The following is a 19806-nucleotide window of genomic DNA, read 5'->3' as shown; positions in this document are numbered from 1 at the left end:
TTATTATTCATTTAAATGGAAAGATTCTAACAATTTAATGAAATAAATGATCAATTTAACATAAAATAATTTTAAACAAATCATTTTAAAGTGTTAACAAATGCATATATATATATATATATATATATATATATATATATATATATATATATATATATATATATATATATATATATATATATATATATATATATATATACATAGAGAGAAAATATTAATAATATTAATTAGAAAATAATAACAAAATTAAATTAAATTAAAAATATTTTAAAAAAGAATGAAAAACTGAAATACCTTGTTGCTTTTGCTGCCCGGCCCACACGGCTGGCACATTTCTTTGCCATAGATGTTGTGCCCAGACAGGACGGTGTTGGGAGGACACTCTTTGCACTGGTTGGTCTCTTTATCAATGTAGTGTCCAGCTGGACATGGCACACAGGAGGAGCCGGCCTGCCGAGTCTGCAGAGCACATGCACGGCACGCTGACGCCACCCCGTCCACGGCATTAGTGACAGACACCGAGTAAATCTTCACCATGTCATTTACATACTGACGCACCTGATGGACAATGACAATGACCATTGTGACTATTGTCATTCTATAAAAATGTTTTTTAGTTTTTTTTATCACTGTGTGTATATATGCATTTGTACTGACATCACTAGCCTGACTGGTGCGTTGGAAAGCCCAGGTAAACGCAACAGAAGAGTTTTCAGTCATGATGTGTGTGTAACTCTGTTTGGTTTTACTCCCATCCCATGATTCAACTACATTTGTGCTTCTTCTGCTTACATCCTGGAACGACAAAAAAAGAAATGACACTTCAAAAAAAATACACAATGTATTTGGTAAGACTTCACAATGAGGTATCATTTGTCAGCATTAGTTAATACAATAACTAACATGAACTAACAATGAACAATATACTCTTACAGTATTTATTCAAATCAAGCATTCTGCGTTAGTTCAGTCAGGCCACTTAGTCAAGCTCCGCTATCAGCTGATTGGAAAAATTCAAACTCCGCCCATATCAGATGATCTGATTCCTATGCACTCAAATGGCAACTCTCAAACAAGGCGCCTTACTTCTTTTTTAAGCATATAGCTTGAGTTCAGTCTCCCTGCTTAGCTGCTTCCACTGCACGCTGCTTTGCAACCCACCTCCACCCCAGCTCCTCCTTAATTGTGTTTAACTTACTCAATGTCATGTTGTAATTGATGTATGCTCTGTTCTCAATGGGGGATTTACGCTGCCCTCTCAGTTAAAAAAAAAATGGGATATTGTCCCCAGAATCTGCTGCTCTTCCCTGTCTTGGCTTTTCATGGAGCTCATGAAACGGATGGGGAATTTAGAACAGAGCCATATCGCTAAATGTAAATTTAGCAAAATATGCCAATAAAACGTTGACTAAAAGTTTGTCTATGGTGTTTTTGACTTAAGTGGACTGAACCTTTGTTAATGTTAATAAAAAATATATGCTAACACTTTAGTATGGGTAACACATTCACTATTAACTACGACTTTTGTCTCAATGAACTCCTAATTTAATGCTTATTAATAGCTGGTAAGGTAAGTTCAGGTATTGGGTCGGATTAAGGGATGTAGAATAATTATGGTCATGCAGAATAAGGCATTAATATGTTACTTTATAAGCACTAATAAACCAATATCCTAGTAAAATCCATGCTAATAAGCAACTAGTTAATAGCGAGATTTAGACCCTAAAATAAAGTGTTACCAAAAATGTTCATGTTTAAGATCACAGTGCATTAATTCATGATAACAGATTCAGACACCTTTTAATTTAATAATGTATTAGTAAATGTTGAGATTAACTTTAAGATTAGCAAATGCTGTAGAAGTATTGTTAGTTCATGTAGTAGACCAATGTAGTTAACTAATGTTAACAAATGAACATAATGTAGTGTTACCAGTATTTTTTGCATATATTTTGATATTTTCATTTTAAACATAGCTAGATTCAAGGGAAATTGTAATCATTCGAACATAATTATTTATAGCAAAATACCAAAAACTCATCTGAGCTTTGTTACAATTTGAACCTAAATCTAATTGTATGTATCTTTTTTTTTCAATATGTTTATTGTCCTTTTCTTGTTTTATAACTACAGAACAAGTACACAAGCATACACCCTGTCACAAACACGCATTCAATTTACACTTCTTAAAGAAAGAATTGCATAAAAAAGTTAATAATAATAATACAAATAAAATAAATAAGTAAATCAATAAAAAAATAAATAAGTAAATAAAATAAATGAATTTGTTACACATTTACAAATGTCTTTTCCGGTAAGGTCTACATTTCCATTTGACATGATCTCTGGGTAGTCCATCGTCGTCCGATGCTGACTTCTTCTATGATTTGTGGGTTCTTTGATGACTGTATAGTCCGATGCGGGAAGCACACCGTCTTTTGCAGACAGGGCATTTAAAAATTTCTCTGGATTGTCTTGGGTGTGCCGGAACAAACATAGCCTGCTTTCTCTGATGTCTTTAAGACAAGATGAAGTTCAGTTCTCCTGTCTTTATAGCTTTGTACTCCATTCGCCAGAGTGTGCGCTTCATGGCGCTACTTTCCAGGGATGTGGGATTTATTCCACACTTATTAAGAAGGGCTTTTAGTTGGTCTTTCAGTCTCTTTTTTTGACCTCCTGCAGATCGGCAGCCAAGATGAAATTGACCGCACAGTACCTTACGTGGAAAGCGACTTGATGGCATTCACCACAACATGACCAATCCATCTAAGTTGGTAGAGCATTAGGGTTGCTTCTATACTCCAACTGTTAGCTTTTTGCAGGATCTCAATATGTGGCACTCGATCTTGCCATGTCACTATGAGGATGCGCTGCAGGCCTCTAATGTGGAAAGATTCCAACATTTTCAGATGTCTAGCATAGATAGTCCATGTTTCAGAACCATACAGAAGGGTGGTGAGGCAGATTGCCCGATAAACAGCAATCTTTGTGTGTAGATTTAAAGGGATAGTTCACCCAAAAATGAAAATAAGCCCATAATTTACTCACCCTCAAGTCATCCTAGGTGTATATGACATTCTTCTTTCAGACGAATAAAATCTGAGGTATATTACAAAAGTCCAGGCTAATCCAAGCATCAGAACTGGATTAATAGTTGCTCTGTTTTTGAAGTCCATAAAAAGTGCATCTGTCCGTCAAATAACGTGATCCACGCGGCTCCGGGGTGTTAATAAAGGCCTTCTGAAGCGAATCGACGCATTTGTGTAAGAAAAATATTCATAGTTTTATTATTTGCTTTATACACTCACCTAAAGGATTATTAGGAACACCTGTTCAATTTCTCATTAATGCAATTATCTAATCAACCAATCACATGGCAGTTGCTTCAATGCATTTAGGGGTGTGGTCCTGGTCAAGACAATCTCCTGAACTCCAAACTGAATGTCAGAATGGGAAAGAAAGGTGATTTAAGCAATTTTGAGCGTGGCATGGTTGTTGGTGCCAGACGGGCCGGTCTGAGTATTTCACAATCTGCTCAGTTACTGGGATTTTCACGCACAACCATTTCTAGGGTTTACAAAGAATGGTGTGAAAAGGGAAAAACATCCAGTATGCGGCAGTCCTGTGGGCGAAAATGCCTTGTTGATGCTAGAGGTCAGAGGAGAATAGGCAGACTGATTCAAGCTGATAGAAGAGCAACTTTGACTGATATGACTCGTTACAATGGGCTACATGGGCTACAACAGCAGAAGACCCCACCGGGTACCACTCATCTCCACTACAAATAGGAAAAAGAGGCTACAATTTGCACGAGCTCACCAAAATTGGACAGTTGAAGACTGGAAAAATGTTGCCTGGTCTGATGAGTCTCGATTTCTGTTGAGACATTCAGATGGTAGAGTCAGAATTTGGCGTAAACAGAATGAGAACATGGATCCATCATGCCTTGTTACCACTGTGCAGGCTGGTGGTGATGGTGGTGTAATGTGTGGGGGATGTTTTCTTGGCACACTTTAGGCCCCTTAGTGCCAATTGGGCATCGTTTAAATGCCACGGCCTACCTGAGCATTGTTTCTGACCATGTCCATCCCTTTATGACCACCATGTACCCATCCTCTGATGGCTACTTCCAGCAGGATAATGCACCATGTCACAAAGCTTGAATCATTTCAAATTGGTTTCTTGAACATGACAATGAGTTCACTGTACTAAAATGGCCCCCACAGTCACCAGATCTCAATCCAATAGAGCATCTTTGGGATGTGGTGGAACGGGAGCTTCGTGCCCTGGATGTGCATCCCACAAATCTCCATCAACTGCAAGATGCTATCCTATCAATATGGGCCAACATTTCTAAAGAATGCTTTCAGCACCTTGTTGAATCAATGCCACGTAGAATTAAGGCAGTTCTGAAGGCGAAAGGGGGTCAAACACAGTATTAGTATGGTGTTCCTAATAATCCTTTAGGGGAGTGTATTCTGATTTGTATAACTGCTAATAAAAGTCTTACCAGATTTCAGCTTCATATAATTAATTGTTCTTTCAGATTGCATTTTCTTTATCCTCCAGGCCAATCACTTACCTGCTTTTCCCCCCTGATCATAGTATGTTTGCTTAGTCCACAAGGCTTTTAGCCACTTTGTCGGTTGTTCATTTATCATAGTTAGCTCTCATGACAGACCAAATTTTTAGGATTATTATCAATACTAATTTCAATTTCAACTTTTTTTAATTTGATCCTCTAGTTAGTATTTGTAATTCCTGATTAGGTTGTTTGGCTTTAGCACTTGTATAACTAATAATTTCTCCTCTTATGTAAGACTTAAACGCTTCCCATCTAATACTGGCCGTAGTTTCATTTCGTATTTAGTAAAAAATATTTATCAATGCAATTCTCCACAAATTTAGTAAATGCTGGGTCTTGTATCTAGGACGATGCTGAAATCTGCCCAAATGTATCTCCATAGATACTGCTGCATGATTACTAATTACTATACTATACCAGCATTCTCCAAACTTCAATTAATCTTAGATCCTTCAAACAATCAATTATTGTTTTTCTAGTTTGTATGTGAGTTGTATCAATTTGGGTGGATCTGTCCAATACGGGGTTGAGGGTACAGTTAAAATCTCAGCCGATAATATTTAATCCCTCCAAAGCAGACACAGTTAAAAAAAAATTCTCAAAAAATAATGGGCTGTCATTGTTTGGACCGTAAATATTTATAAGATTTAGCTTTTGTGTCAAAGTACTACCCTGAACAATAATAAATCTTCCAGAAGGGTCCTGAAGGGTCCTTTTTTGTAGCCTGAAATGGCAATGATCTATGAATGAGGATAACTACACCCCTTGAATGACTATTGAAAGTTGCATGAAATACTTGGCCTGGCCATCTTTTATTTAAGTAATGTAGCCTATATCTCATGCAACCAAGTGTGATTCTTGTAGAAAGACTATTTTAGATTTGAGATATTTTATCCTATTCAATACTTGTTTCAGTTTGGCCAATTTAATTTTAATAATTAATGTTTGTAAGTTTTTATTTCTCCATATGTCATAGCATATTTTTAAACATGAATGGAAGAGAGAAGGAAAAGAAAAAAAGAGAAAGGAAAAAAAAGAGGAAAAAAAGAAAGGGATGCAAGTGTAAACGCACCTCCCCCCCTCACCCTACAGGCACACACTCAGAACATCGAACATTAACTCCGGCACTTCCGACTGAAATGCCTCCTCCCCTTGTGAAAAACTGAGGGATGCTGATCCACAATATTTGCGGAGCAACTAGCCAGCAGCTCAGCTCAAGTTCTCGACTAACCAAGGGCAAACAATTATACATTGTAGCATTTTTCAGCTTTTCACACCACACTAATTGCTTTGGTCCAAACCAGTTGAAACGAGCCAAAATGCAGTCACATGACAACATCCACATCACTCATTGGCCATGGTGTATTGCCTAAACTGCTTTTCGATTGGTCAGAATTTACATGCGGGAAAATTTCTTGGAAAAAACTTGGATGTACTGCTGGCGGAGCTTCTTTGCCTTAACCCGGCACTGTTCGACAGATCTATCAAACCCCCTTTCCCTGAGTTGTTTGCTAAACAATGAGAAGATCGCGAAAGTTGGGACCTAATATGGTCATCAGACCAAATTTCTATGAGGCCCCGCACCTGCTAAAGTGAAAACTGTCAACAAACACTTCCTTTTCCCATGACTACGGCAGCTTGTTTAGTCCAAAAATGATCAGTACTTTTTGCAGTTGGGTCTGTTCGAGGTCGGATCACGTTCTCACCACAAACGAACCGCTCCAGAGTTGGTTTGAAAGCGTATATTGTTTGGTCCACTTTTGGTGCGCACCCGAGTGCGATTGCTGCTTTCACACCTGCCCAAATGAACCGCACCAAAGGGGAAAATAAACTCTAGTAGGATTCAACCGAACTAAATGAGGCAGGTGTGAAAGCACCCAAAGTCACTCTCTGTCAACCATGCACATTCAACTTAGAACATTAATCTCCCTCTTTAACAATAAGAATATATAATTTGACCACATCAAAGAAAAACTCCTTTGTCTAATATACGCAACCTACGAACTATATAGAACAACATCAACACAGTTGTACCCAGTCGGCGCATTGTGCTGAAAATTATTAGTAGGCTATGTTACAGTGTGCATACTTAAAATTTAGCACATACCAACTAGAGCATACTTTGAATTATTTAAACTTACTCCTGCTGAACATATCGATTGTCTGCTGTTATCCACAGCTGTTCGAGCATTTTTACTTGTTGGTTTAATTCCGTAGATCACCCAACTGTAGATTCTACTGTGGGATGGTTTTGTAGAACTTTTCAGCCTCTTGAGAAGAGATGAATCTTGCCATTGTATAGCACTCGAAGCTTGCAAGGGGTTATGCTGAAATCCACGGAAAGCGTTGATATCAACAAACAATTTCGTGACTGGATTAAATCCCCGTCGAATCCGTACCGTCTCCGCGGAGAGATCCTGGGCAAAGGATAGCTTGACCCCTGCTGTTGTAGCGTGATGTCTCGCCTCCTTGATTCAAGGTAAACAAATTCTTTCTCCTGAAACTTTAGGAAGCGGACGAGTATTGCTCTGTTTTGGATGGGCTTTCAAGATGCTAGTGTGCGATGAACCCTTTCTAAGGTGAATGATTTGTCTGGACTTAGTCCCAGCCATTGTGTCAACATCTCGCTTATATTCGAGGATTGTTTTCTGACTCTCGGCGTCCTCTCGAATACCATAGAGCCGGAGGTTCTTCCTTCTGCCCCAGTTCTCCAAGTCATCAGTCTTCGATTTGAGATATATGATTCGTTTGATGGCTGAGTCGATTGTAGCCTGCTTTTTCAAGTGTTGTTTCCATTATGTTTTTGGCCTGTAAAACACATACTTGCAGTCTACTAACTAGTCTTCCAACTGCTCAATTCATACTGTATTGTTTTCACTTAATGAACTTTTCACACGTCTGTCATGAATGACTTGATCCTCATTATTCTTTTATAGTAATTATTTTGTTTGTATTCAGCCATTATAGCCTATTCAGGCATTCTGGATTGCCCATCAACCCCACATTTATTCCACTTTACATTAGAACCTATTATCTGAGGTCTTTCTAGCAAACAAACAAACAAAAAAGCATGCTTTTGGTACCTTATGTGAAATAGATCGTGAAATAGAATATAGCTCCTGGCGTGAAAGGTGCATTAGAGCTACAGTTAGCATCAAGCTACACAACACAATATAAAAGATTAATATTACACTTTAACTCCAAACTCCCTTTAACAGCCAGCAAGTGTTTGAATTTACTTCCGATCGCGATATAATGTGGGTTTCAGTGATGTTCAATGATGTTACAATGTTATATTTAGCATTTTCTATGGAGCTTATCGTTACACCTGCGTAGCATGTTACTGGAAACATTCTTTATTCATATGAAAATACACCAAATCGCATACAAAACACACACAAACCATATGCCATCGTAATCGTGCGTTAATTAGCTTAGTGTTTCAGGTGTTGGCAATGTTTATCACGGAGAGATGAAGTGCAGTGAACAGCATAACCAGAAGGGGCAGGATTATGGTCACATTGAGTCACGTGAGATGATCGACAGCTGTACAGTAAATGAGAAAGCTCTGAGATCATAAGTTACGTGCAGCAGGAAGAAACAGACACAGAGCTTGCTCTGAATGTCGTTCAGCTCTTCAGATCAGCATAATTCAGTGAGAAATGAATAGAAATGTTATTCTGTGTAACAAAATATTTTGCAAACGTGATAAATCTATATTTGTCCAAAGAGGCCGAACGGATGAGGTTTAGTGCATGTATGTGACCACAAATAAAACAGAGAAGACGTGACTGGCTTTTTATTTTTGTTGATATTCCATTCAAAATATTGTTCATTGCAGATCGATTATTATGCACTCCTGACATAAATTAAGAAATGAATGTCACTGCAACCTCATTTTATCATAAACAGTGGTCAAAAAATCGAAGCTGGAGTCTTTAATCTTTCTAATGATATTCAGTTATTCCAGATCAAGTAAGACTGTGATGTTTTAACATGCAGTGAATTTTGAACAACAGTAATCTGGAGCCGTCGGCGATCATTGACTGCAAAGGGGTTAAAGGTGCAGTGTGTAATATTTATGAGGATCTATTGACAGAAATGCAATATAATATACATAACTATGTTTTCAGTGGTGTTTAAACAACCATTATGTTTTTATTACCTTAGAATGAGCCATTTCTATCTTCATATACCGCGGGTCCCCTTACAGTGAAGTCACCATTTTGCACCGCCATGTTTTTACAGTGCACCTTTAAGCGTTTTACTTAATTTTAAATGAAAAAAATAAAAATATATATTTTATGTATATTTTACTTATTTCTTTTGGCAGAAAGGGTAAATGTGGGTGGAAAAATAACATTGTTACATAATTTTTGAAGGCTTTCCTTGTGACTGTCTAATTTTCATTTTATATGTATATTTTACTTATTTTGACAGAAAATGTTAATTTCAATGTGTAATTTTTCGCCGCTAGAGGTCGCTTATTCAAAACAAAGTAGCATAGCTTGATGGCACCTGCATTTCGTAGAGCTTTTATTATGCCGTAGACGACCCTTCCGTTTTTCCAGTCAGGCATACGCAGCGCTGTTTTTTATCATATTAGATACATTATTTAAGTGTGTTAAAAGTTATGTTATAATGCTACTCTATGCGTTCGCTCGGCGACTAGTATGAGACACTTGTTTCACACTGCAGAGCTAGATCGATATTAGGCATGGTAAAACATGCTACTCGCAGTAAATCAAGAAAACGAGATTTAAACAATAAGACTAACTGTGTTGAGCTATATAACAATTATTATTTTGTGTGTCGATGAATGTATTCCGACACTTGCTCATCTGTCTAATAAAACACATAAGGTAATAAAGCGTCTTTGGTGTTACCATGGTTTCTAGTAAGAAAAATGGAAATCGAGGGTAACGCGGGTATGATGTCATTGATAGACGATGCACGGACATGGTCCGTGTCCTGGTTAAAATTGCCTATTTCTCTGGATATAAACATTGTTGGAAACATTTGGGATAATGTAAGTACACAAGCCAACAAAATATATAACATTGTTCTAGTGGTTTTTGGATATTTTAATTGAGCCTTTAATGAGGGGGAGAATACAATTTTGTTATGGTATTAAGCTTTTTGTAAGCTTTCCTTGTAACAGACCAACTTTAATTGTTCTGTATATTTTACTTATTTATTTGGGCAGAAAGGGTTAATGTGGGTGGGAAAAATAAAATGTTGTTGTGGTATAAAGCTTTTTGTAAGCTTCCCTTGTTCAAGCTCGTACTATTCTGGACAATTATTGCCTCTTTAAAATGAATCACTTGTTAATCACATGATCATTTGTTAGTCGCCTTAGGATAAAAACGTCTGCTAAATAAATAAATAAAATGTAATATGTAATAAATGTAAACGTAATAACTTAATTAAATAACAACTGTAAGGTTTTGTTTGATTCAGGTTGTACAACATATGACATTCACCACTTCATACCAATTATTACAAAATGCCATGAAAGTGTGTTGATGTCAAAATTACCATTCTAATTAAATACACATTTAAAAGCAGATTAAAACTGTCTCTATCAAAAAAAATCTACCATAATAATAGTATCCCAAACACATATAAACACACTCACCGTCATAAAGTAAAACTCACAGTCATCTGAACAGCTGGTTTCAAACTCAAAAGTGATCCGGCCGTACTCACTGCCAGATGCTCCTCGAACAGACACGGGCAACCTGATAGGAACAATACAGACTAATTTTTACCTTGAGCGCCGAGGTTATGTAAGGAAACACTTCTTGTAATACCAACTCACACAGCACGGGGTGAAGTACACTGTTTAACCATGCTAACCAGACGGTTTTAATGAGCTTTAATGAACGTAACATGCTGTGGGCGGCACTTGAAATGTGTAGCTGCGAGGAGGTGGACAAATAGCCTACTTGAAGACTCACTTGAATCCAGGCACTCTGAGAGTTAATATGAGATAATCAGTATCCGAACGACCTGCGCCTGATTGTATGTGATCACCCCCTACTTCCCAACCTAAAAGACACAAAAAGTAAAAGATATGAAGGGATTATGCACAAATGTGAAGAACAACTAGAATGTACAGAAAAGCCCATTTGTATTTATCAGTGATGCAACAGCGACATCTAGCAGGAAAAATAAGCATTACAACCATATGCTGTAACATACCACACCATCCTTGTGTAATCTCTCACCATTCAAGCCATCACAATTGTTGTTGGCCACGTTGAAGCAGGATGTCTTCATATTGGCAGGCAGCACGTTCCACCACTTGTACTCATACCCGAGGACAGGCTCCGTGCCAGCTGGACAAGGCTGGCATGCTAAAGATGCCACACAATCCATGTTAAATATCTTTTGGCTATTTATTTAAAATGATGTTCATGCATTTGAAATGATCATGTTTCATACGTCCTTCTTAAGGTGCTAAGATATTTATCACCTTTGACTCCATCCGAGTAAGTCCCGGGTGGGCAGGGAGAACAGGTGGCAGTGTCGTTGTTATAGAAACCGGGATTACAGGGTGGACACGGCTCACGCTGACCAGAGGGAGGCAGTGTTACTGCGCCTGCAGCAGTCTCCAAACAAATCTGAGGCTCTACCCTCTTATATATGACCTGAGTCTATGAGAGAGACAGCAGCATTTATGCATTCAATTATTTACTTCAATTAAAATATAGACAATATTTCTATATTTCTATTTGTTGTATTTAATCAAAATTGCTGGTGTTGTTTTTTGTAAATTTAAGAATAAATGTATATAAAAATTATTGTTTTTATTATTACATTTATAGCTGTATAGCTGTATAGCTGTATAGCTGTGTGTGTGTGTGTGTGTGTGTGTGTGTGTGTGTGTGTGTGTGTGTGTGTGTGTGTGTGTGTGTGTGTGTGTGTGTGTGTGTGTGTGTGTGTGTGTGTGTGTGTGTGTGTGTGTGTGTGTGTGTGTGTGTGTGTGTGTGTGTGTGTGTGTGTGTGTGTGTGTGTGTGTGTGTGTGTGTGTGTGCTAACTGGCTAAAGGCACACCTTAAGAAAAAAATAGCTTTTCACTACTCCCATAGTGTATGATTGCAGAAAAAAATTTGTTTTTATTGAACATTAATGGAGCCACATATTTTGTGTTCAAATAAATTATAAAAGTGGTCTGTTTGTTTAAAAATCGTATAAATGTATGAGGTGGCAAGGTGGATTTTTTACCCCACACACGGGATAAAAGGCTCACCAGCATGGGGCAAAAGATAGTTTATTCAAAAACTAAAATAATGTTTTTAATAATGTCCAAGTTAATACTTGTAATACATTTTTGTTCAATGTTTATTATAAAAAGTGCACATTATTATTATTAACAGTAAAGATTCTGAAAGCATTGAATGTGATACCATAATAATTTAATATAGTTTTACAGTAGTAACAAATAAATATGATGTTTTATTATATGTGATTAATATCATATTTTTAAATATGATGTTTCATTATAAATGTTATTATCTCTAAAGTGGACACGCAGCTTGATATATGATATTTACAATCTGAATCACGTCATGTCAACAAATGGAAAAGTCAGCCAGTTATTTATTATCATGTTAATTACTGTGCCTTTTAGCTCCAACAGCAGTGGTGCCTTTTACCCCGAATACCATACTTTTACATATTCTTCCGTCATTGAAAATCTGTTGCTTTACCGTTTTTTCCAACTGCTTACACACAACATCTGTTCATGTCACACGATTTTTGAAACCCCTCACTCAAAGTGCAAAACTACACACACAATCTCCAAAACCATACGCTATTTCTCAGCCTTTGACTCAGTTTTCAATTGCATAAAACACTTTTTTCAAAACGCTACACACAATTCTCTACCTAAAACACAAAAATCTAACAGGAAGTTACTTGCTTTCCTAACACAACCAATCAAAATGCTACACTTATTCACCAGGTCACACATATGTGCAAACACTTGCTTAACTGATCACTAACAAATCACTGCTTTACTGTTGTATGGGCTTATAAATAGGTCAAAGGTCAGATTACCTGGTTTGAACAATGGATGCTAACAACGGACAGAGAGGAGTGGGAGTGAGAGGCAGGGGAAAACGAGGACAACTTCAAAGACGAAGAGTTGGATGGAGGAGATGGAGGAGTTGGAGGAAGAAGAGGACGAGGGCAAAGAAGAGAAGGAAGGAGAGCCATCTCTGATGAGATTAGGGCAACACTTGTTGATCATGTGATCCCCCCCAACAATTCCTGGACTGCCCCGTTTCTACATTGCATTGGTGTTTACAGTGTACTTGTTACCCCTCTCAGCGGATTACTTTTACTATAGAACATTGTATTGAAATTCAGATACAAGCCTATGAAAGACCAAAGAGCTTTAGATTTAGAACAACAGTGGTTACATGGTATATCCAAAAATGTACTATTATGAAAGAAGTTTTTGCCATTTGATGCAAAAGCTTCATTCTGACGTGTGTTTATGGCATTTTGAATGGAGTGTTACATTTTGAAGGGAGATGTGAGGCATTTTGCATTTTGTGTGTGCAGTTTTGGGAATTGTGTTTAAACGCGTGTAAGCAGTTGGAAAAAACTGTACATAACTTGAACAAAACTGAAAATCATTGACAAGACCTTTCTCAAAATATATTCAATAATTGTATTTATTCTCATTTGCAACATAAAAAAACACTTTTCCCAAGTTTGTGCTTTTAGCCCCGTTGTACCGTATGTGTGTGTGTGTGTGTGTGTGTGTGTGTGTGTGTGTGTGTGTGTGTGTGTGTGTGTGTGTGTGTGTGTGTGTGTGTGTGTGTGTGTGTGTGTGTGTGTGTGTGTGTGTGTGTGTTTACCTTTCCTTCCTTATCACAGGTGCTGTAGGTCTGGATGTAGTCTTTCTCGGAGCATGGAGGTTTACTTCTGCACATGGCAGAACCTTCTGCTGTTAAAGATACAGAAGAATCATATCTCACATCACACCAAGGACAATAACTATAAAGATAACTATAACGATATAGTTCTAAAAGTAGTTCTAAATAAAAAGAATAACACACATTGGCAATGCGAATCTTTAGGCTAATAGCAAACTAATTTGATTTACAATTCATTTAGGTTTTAATTCAAAACCTATTTTTGCAAAATCAGATTATAATTTGATTCGATACACAATTTGATTTATAACAACTTATTAAATACAGTTTTACTAATGTATTGTAGACAAGTAAAAGAAACAGGAAGATAAATATGTCTAAACATGCTTCTGTGTTAGCAGAAGAAAAAAATAATCACATGAATTTCAAATAATATGATGGTCGGTAAATGATATCAGAATTTGGTCGTACTATTCTTTTAAAATTCGAATGGCTCATTCTCTGCATAAATATAGGCTATGTGCATAAAAAAATATAATATACATTAATGTAGGGATCAACTTTTTAAAATATTTTTTTGAAAATATTTCATCTTTAGTTAATACTAAAAAAAACAAATTGAAATAAATTATTGTTTGAATGCATGTGTATGACACAGACACACACACACAATACAATACAATCATGCATACAATTTAAAAGTATATTTTTTTCAAGTACTACTACGAGCATTTTCTAGAAACCAGCCTATGTGGTATTTATATGTATGCACTTACAGGCGTAATGTGTTTTTGTGTTGCAAGGTGTACAAGAGCTGGCCCCTCGGCCAGAGTAAGTGTCCCGTGGACAGGGCTCACAGGAGGAGGAGCCTGGGGTGTGACTGAAAGTCCCAGGCTTACACGGAAAACACTCTGATGTGTACGCCACACCTGAAGGAGAAAAATTATCTTATACAATCTTCCAACGAGAAGCCATTTTTCCAGATTAAAATGGAAGATAATTCACTCGTAGCACATCCTCACCTTCTATCTGTATGTTCTTCAGGAGTACCGGTTTGACCGCTTTAGAGTCGAGTGTGACTCTAGTAGTTCTCCAGTACAGGATATTAGTGCCAGAATTCAGATTAACCTGATCATATGAGGAAGATATCATATAGATTTGACTCTTATACAGTAAAGATGACTTATTTGAGCATTGAATGTTTTTGAGCATTGATAAACAGAACTGTGCAATGTACAATATGTGCATATAGAATAATGTAACATTTAAAAAAAAAAAAAAACTAATATATATATATATATATATATATATAGAAATCTTTTGTAACAATATACGCTACTGTTGAAAAGTTTGGGGTCAGTATTTATTTTTTTAATACTTGAATTGAATACTTTTATTCAGCAAGGATGTGTTAAATATATAAAAAACTGATAGTTAAAGGGGCTATATGCAACTTTTTCCCCAAAATAAACGTAACAATAGCCTTTTTATTTTACCATTTATGACTCAAACATCTCCTGATGAGCATACTGACACCTTGTCCGCTCACAGTGGGTGCACCTATAAGCCTGTCTCCTATTTTTCCTATTTTCTGGCGGGTCGTCTTTTCCCGCGCTGTCTGCGGATGTGACGTCACCACCGCTGCGAGAGCGAGCAGAAAATGAGAGCAGTTCTGTTTTTTGGCCACAAGTGTCAGTCGCGAGTTTAAATTTCAGAAAAACGCATATAGCCCCTTTAAAGATTTCTATTGTTAGAAAATATTTATATTTTTAATAAATGCTTTCTTTTTAACTTTTTATTTATCAATGAATACTGAAAAAAAGTATCACAGGTTCCAAAAGAAATATTAAGCAGCATAGTTTCCAACATTGATAATAAATCAGCATATTAGAACGATTTCTGAAGAATCATGTGACAGTGAGGACTGGAGTAATGGCTGATGAAAATTCAGCTTTGCATCATAGAAATAAATTATATTTTATTAATTATAAGCATAGATGGAAATGGTGGTCACCACCAGTGTGTCCTTGAGCAAGGCACTTTACTCATTACTCACTGTAAGTCGCTTTGGATACATTTTTTATTTATTATTTTAAATTGTAATAATATTTCACAATATTACTGTTTTTTCTGTACTTTTGATTAAATAAATGCAGGATGCATAAGAGACTTCTTTCAAAAACATTAAAAGTTTCCAAACTTTTACCGGCACTGTGTATATATTAGTTTTTGACTTACACTATGTGTTCCCCACTCTCCATGACTAGTCAATTTGATCCATTTTTTATTTGAATCCTGGTCCATCTCCTGACACTGGTCGTTCTGAATCTGTCCAAAAACATTTTTATTTGTACAGTACAAAATAGCACTTTTGATGTCTTAAAATATCTTACAAACAAACATGTCTCCAAAATAGTAATGGAATCCAGACTTACAAAGAATTCAAAGAAGATGCTGTTATCCACATACTGGTAGTCAAAGGAGACAGACCCTGACTTCTTTAAGTGAACAGTGTAGATCAGAGACACAGTACACTCATCCCTGTTGGACTCCAGATACGAGCCCTGAGCAACCCACTTTGAACTAAAAGCACACAAATACGCAAGGCACACACAATGTGGTTACTACAGCCTTCAGTTGCACAACAGGATAAAAAATAAATGACAGTTTAATACTTGAATTGTTTCATGTCTCTGGAAGCGTGTGCATGCCTGCACAAATAAGTCTCTATGCTTTAATCTGAATGTGTGCTGATTTAAAATTAAATAAATAATATAAAAGGGAAAGAGCAAAAATAAAGTGCTTTGATGAGAACCAAAAACGTGAGAACTTGGATTAAGAGCCGTCATTTCAGACATACAATATATTGCCAAATGTTTTGGGACATCTGCCTTTACATGCACATGAACTTTAATGACATCCCATTCTTAATCCGGAGGGTTTAATATGGAGTTGGCCCACCCTTTGCAGCTAAAACAGCTTCAACTCTTCTGGGAAGGCTTTCCACAAGGTTTAGGAGTGTGTTCATGGGAATTTTTGACCATTCTTCTAGAAGCGCATTTGTGAGGTCAGGCACAAATGTTGGACGAGAAGGCCTGGCTCTAATTCATCCCAAAGGTGTTCTATCGGGTTGCGGTCAGGACTCTGCGCAGGCCAGTCAAGTTCCTCCACACCAGTTCCTCGCTCATCCATGTCTTTATGGACCTTGCTTTGTGTACTGGTGAGCAGTCATATTGGAACAGGAAGGGGCCATTCCAAACTGTTCCCACAAAGTTGGGAGCAAGAAATTGTTCAAAATTTCTTGGTATGCTGAAGCATTAAGAGTTCTTTTCACTGGAACTAAGGGGCCTGAAAAACAACCCCACACCATAATCCCCCCTCCACCAAACTTTACACTTGGCGCAATGCAGTCAGGCAAGTACCGTTCTCCTGGCAACCGCCAAACCCAGACTCGTCCATCAGATTGCCAGACAGAGAAGCGTGATTCGTCTCTGCTCTAGAGTCCAGTGGCGGAGTGCTTTGCACCACTGCATCAGACGCTTTGCATTGCAACTGGTGATGTAAGGCTTGGATACAGCTGCTCGGCCATGGAAACCCATTCCATGAAACTCTCTACGCACTGTTATTGAGCTAATCTGAATCTGAAGGTCACACAGTTTGGAGGTCTGTAGTTATTGACTCTGCAGAAAGTTGGTGACTTCTGCGTACTGTGTGCCTCAGTATGCCCTGACCCTGCTCTGTGATTTTACGTGGCCTAACACTTTGTGGCTGAGTGTCTGTTGTTCGCAATTGCTTCCACTTTGTTATAATACCACCAACACTGACAGTGGAATATTAGGATTGAGGAAATTTCACAAATGGACTTATTGCACAGGTGGCAACCTATCACAGTACCACGCTTGAATTCACTGAGCTGCTGAGAGCGACCCATTCTTTCACAAATGTTTGTAAAAGCAGTCACCATGCCTAGGTGCTTGATTTTATACACCTTTGGCCATGGAAGTGATTGGAACACCTGAATTCAATGATTTGGAGGGATGTCCCAATACTTTTGGCAATATAGTGTATCTGCCTGACTATCAGTAAAACTGAATTTGATATGCAAGTCCTACATTATGTATGTGCAATAGGATTTTAGTATTACATTATTTAGAGTTGCACCAATGAAGAAAGTGTATTCTCAATACCTTTTAAACACCAAATATAGAAAGCAAAAATTAATTAATTAAAAAAAAAGAAAGAAAAAGCATCAATATGATCCGAATATCCATTTCAATAGGAAATATACCAAAACAAGAATTTAAAAAATTAATAATGGGGTCTTCAAAACAATCTTTTATAAATGACTGACTTCTCCAAAGTAACTCACCTGCTGCAGGTAGATGCATCCATTCGGTTGGGTGAGTTATCAGGGGAGGTTGCTAGGCTGCTGAATCCAGGAGGGATGTCGCCCCACTCATTGAAACGTAGGCCGCTGCCAAGGGAGTAAGTGCCAGCCGCACATTGTGTGCACTCCTGAGCAGACATCTCCAGAAACTCCCCCGCCTTGCACGAGAACGCTGACAGACAAGGATATAAACAAATGTGCAATACAGTTTAATGAAAAATAGTTTAACTACATTTTTTAACAAAAAATTTCATGTAATACTGTATAAAATCTGCTACAGACAACATTACACCAAACTTTTACATAACAAGGGTAAAACACGTAAAAGTTTTTTTCCCCCTCACCTGTGTAGCCTTGGTTATTTCAGAAGAACGAAAAGTAATTTCAGAGGCAGAGAATGTTTTGATGAATTTATTAATAATGTGCACAATAAAGACCACAGATATGTATTATTAATAAAGTAAAAACCTAGGTCCATTTTGACTTCAGAATGACTTTCTTCCAAGCTACACAGAGGACTCTGTGAGGTTTGGGGAATCATTATTGAGGGGCCAATGAACATATTCTATCCTAGAGGAAATTCCTCTGTGCTGATAAGGGGTGACAAAAATGCTGTTTAAAAACACACTCTTGCCATTCGAAATTCACTGAGTCAAATTAGTGTACACATTCATGCATGAACATCCAAATAAACACACAATGTCCATTTCCCAAAGACCCATCTCAGTCAAAACCCTCCCATAAATTAAACTTCCTCTCGGACTATCACACTAATGTATGTGAACCTACTGCAGTCGGTGCCCTGCACAGGGTCTGGCAGTCCTGTACACTCTCCTGAATTCAGAGGAATGGCCACCCTCCATCTGGACCCGCTGCTGTCACACTCAGTGTACTGAAAGTAGTAGTCCGTCTGTGAAAACAAACAACACATCTAAATTTAGCAAGGATCTTGTCAATGCTTCTGTTTGTGGATGTGTGAAGTCTGACTGTAAAAGAGTAAAGCACATGGACGCTTAAGTGTTAATGCAGAGGATACTAAAACAGGTCGTAACAGGACTCTAACAAATGCATGAGTCATCTGTCCTGAGTCTGCTGTGGCCCACCTTTCCTCTCCACAAATCAGCATTACTGCTGTTTAATTCATGAAAGAATATATTTTAAGTAAAGAAATCAGTTAGAACAAATCATTCTCGTTCACATCTACAGTATGCAATGACTTACAGAACAAGCATTTGAGTGCAGACTGTGATGGAGCTTTTCATTGGTTGGAAAGACTTTCTAAATTGGACTCAATCAACATTATGAAACATCTTGTTCATGAACAAACTGCAACAATCACGTTCATGACAAACTGGGACAATATCTTGTTCCTGAATAAACTGGGCAAACGGCAACTTCTTATTTCTGAACAAATTGAACAAACCAGGACATGTTTGTGAACAAAATGACATATCTCATTGGGAAAATGGGATGACATGCTTGTTAATCAACTTGGACATCGTGTTTTGAGAAGGATTTGTGTTTTGTGAATTTGTGAACGAACTGCGACTTCTGGCTCCCGAACGAACTTGGACATGGTGTTTTGTGAAGGAACTTGCGCAGACATAATTCGTCAACGAACTGCGACTTCTAGCTCCCGAACTAACACCGACTCTTGGCTCCCGAACGAACGCCGACTCTTGGCTCCCGAACGAACTGCGACTCCTGGCTCCCGAACAAACGGCGACTCCTGGCTCCCGAACAAACGGCGACTCCTGGCTCCCGAACGAACGGCGACTCCTGGCTCCCGAACAAACGGCGACTCCTGGCTCCCGAACGAACTGCGACTCCTGGCTCCCGAACGAACGGCGACTCCTGGCTCCCGAACGAACGGCGACTCCTGGCTCCCGAACGAACGGCGACTCCTGGCTCCCGAACGAACGGCGACTCCTGGCTCCCGAACG

The 19806-nt window shown here is 37.9% G+C and overlaps 1 protein-coding gene across 1 annotated transcript in view; it reads right to left on the bottom strand.

Annotated features, from left to right (window-relative positions):
• Positions 1–19806, bottom strand: part of elapor2a (endosome-lysosome associated apoptosis and autophagy regulator family member 2a) — a 43505-nt gene that overhangs the window by 20825 nt on the left and 2874 nt on the right. Inside the window, exons 2-14 of the mRNA XM_079826051.1 lie at positions 18653–18773; positions 17846–18035; positions 15912–16059; positions 15715–15804; positions 14499–14604; positions 14253–14405; positions 13459–13547; positions 11064–11244; positions 10816–10944; positions 10546–10636; positions 10224–10326; positions 658–795; positions 295–558 (exon numbers count right to left, since the gene is read on the bottom strand). Coding sequence (XP_079682177.1) covers positions 295–558; positions 658–795; positions 10224–10326; positions 10546–10636; positions 10816–10944; positions 11064–11244; positions 13459–13547; positions 14253–14405; positions 14499–14604; positions 15715–15804; positions 15912–16059; positions 17846–18035; positions 18653–18773 — 1803 coding nt within the window. The remainder of the gene's footprint in view (positions 1–294; positions 559–657; positions 796–10223; positions 10327–10545; positions 10637–10815; positions 10945–11063; positions 11245–13458; positions 13548–14252; positions 14406–14498; positions 14605–15714; positions 15805–15911; positions 16060–17845; positions 18036–18652; positions 18774–19806) is intronic.

This window comes from Gobio gobio (genome assembly GCF_949357685.1).
Source record: "Gobio gobio genome assembly, chromosome: 9".
In the NCBI taxonomy this organism is placed as follows: domain Eukaryota; kingdom Metazoa; phylum Chordata; class Actinopteri; order Cypriniformes; family Gobionidae; genus Gobio; species Gobio gobio.
Note: the sequence above shows the minus strand (reverse complement) of the source record. Positions and strands in the feature narration are given on the sequence as shown.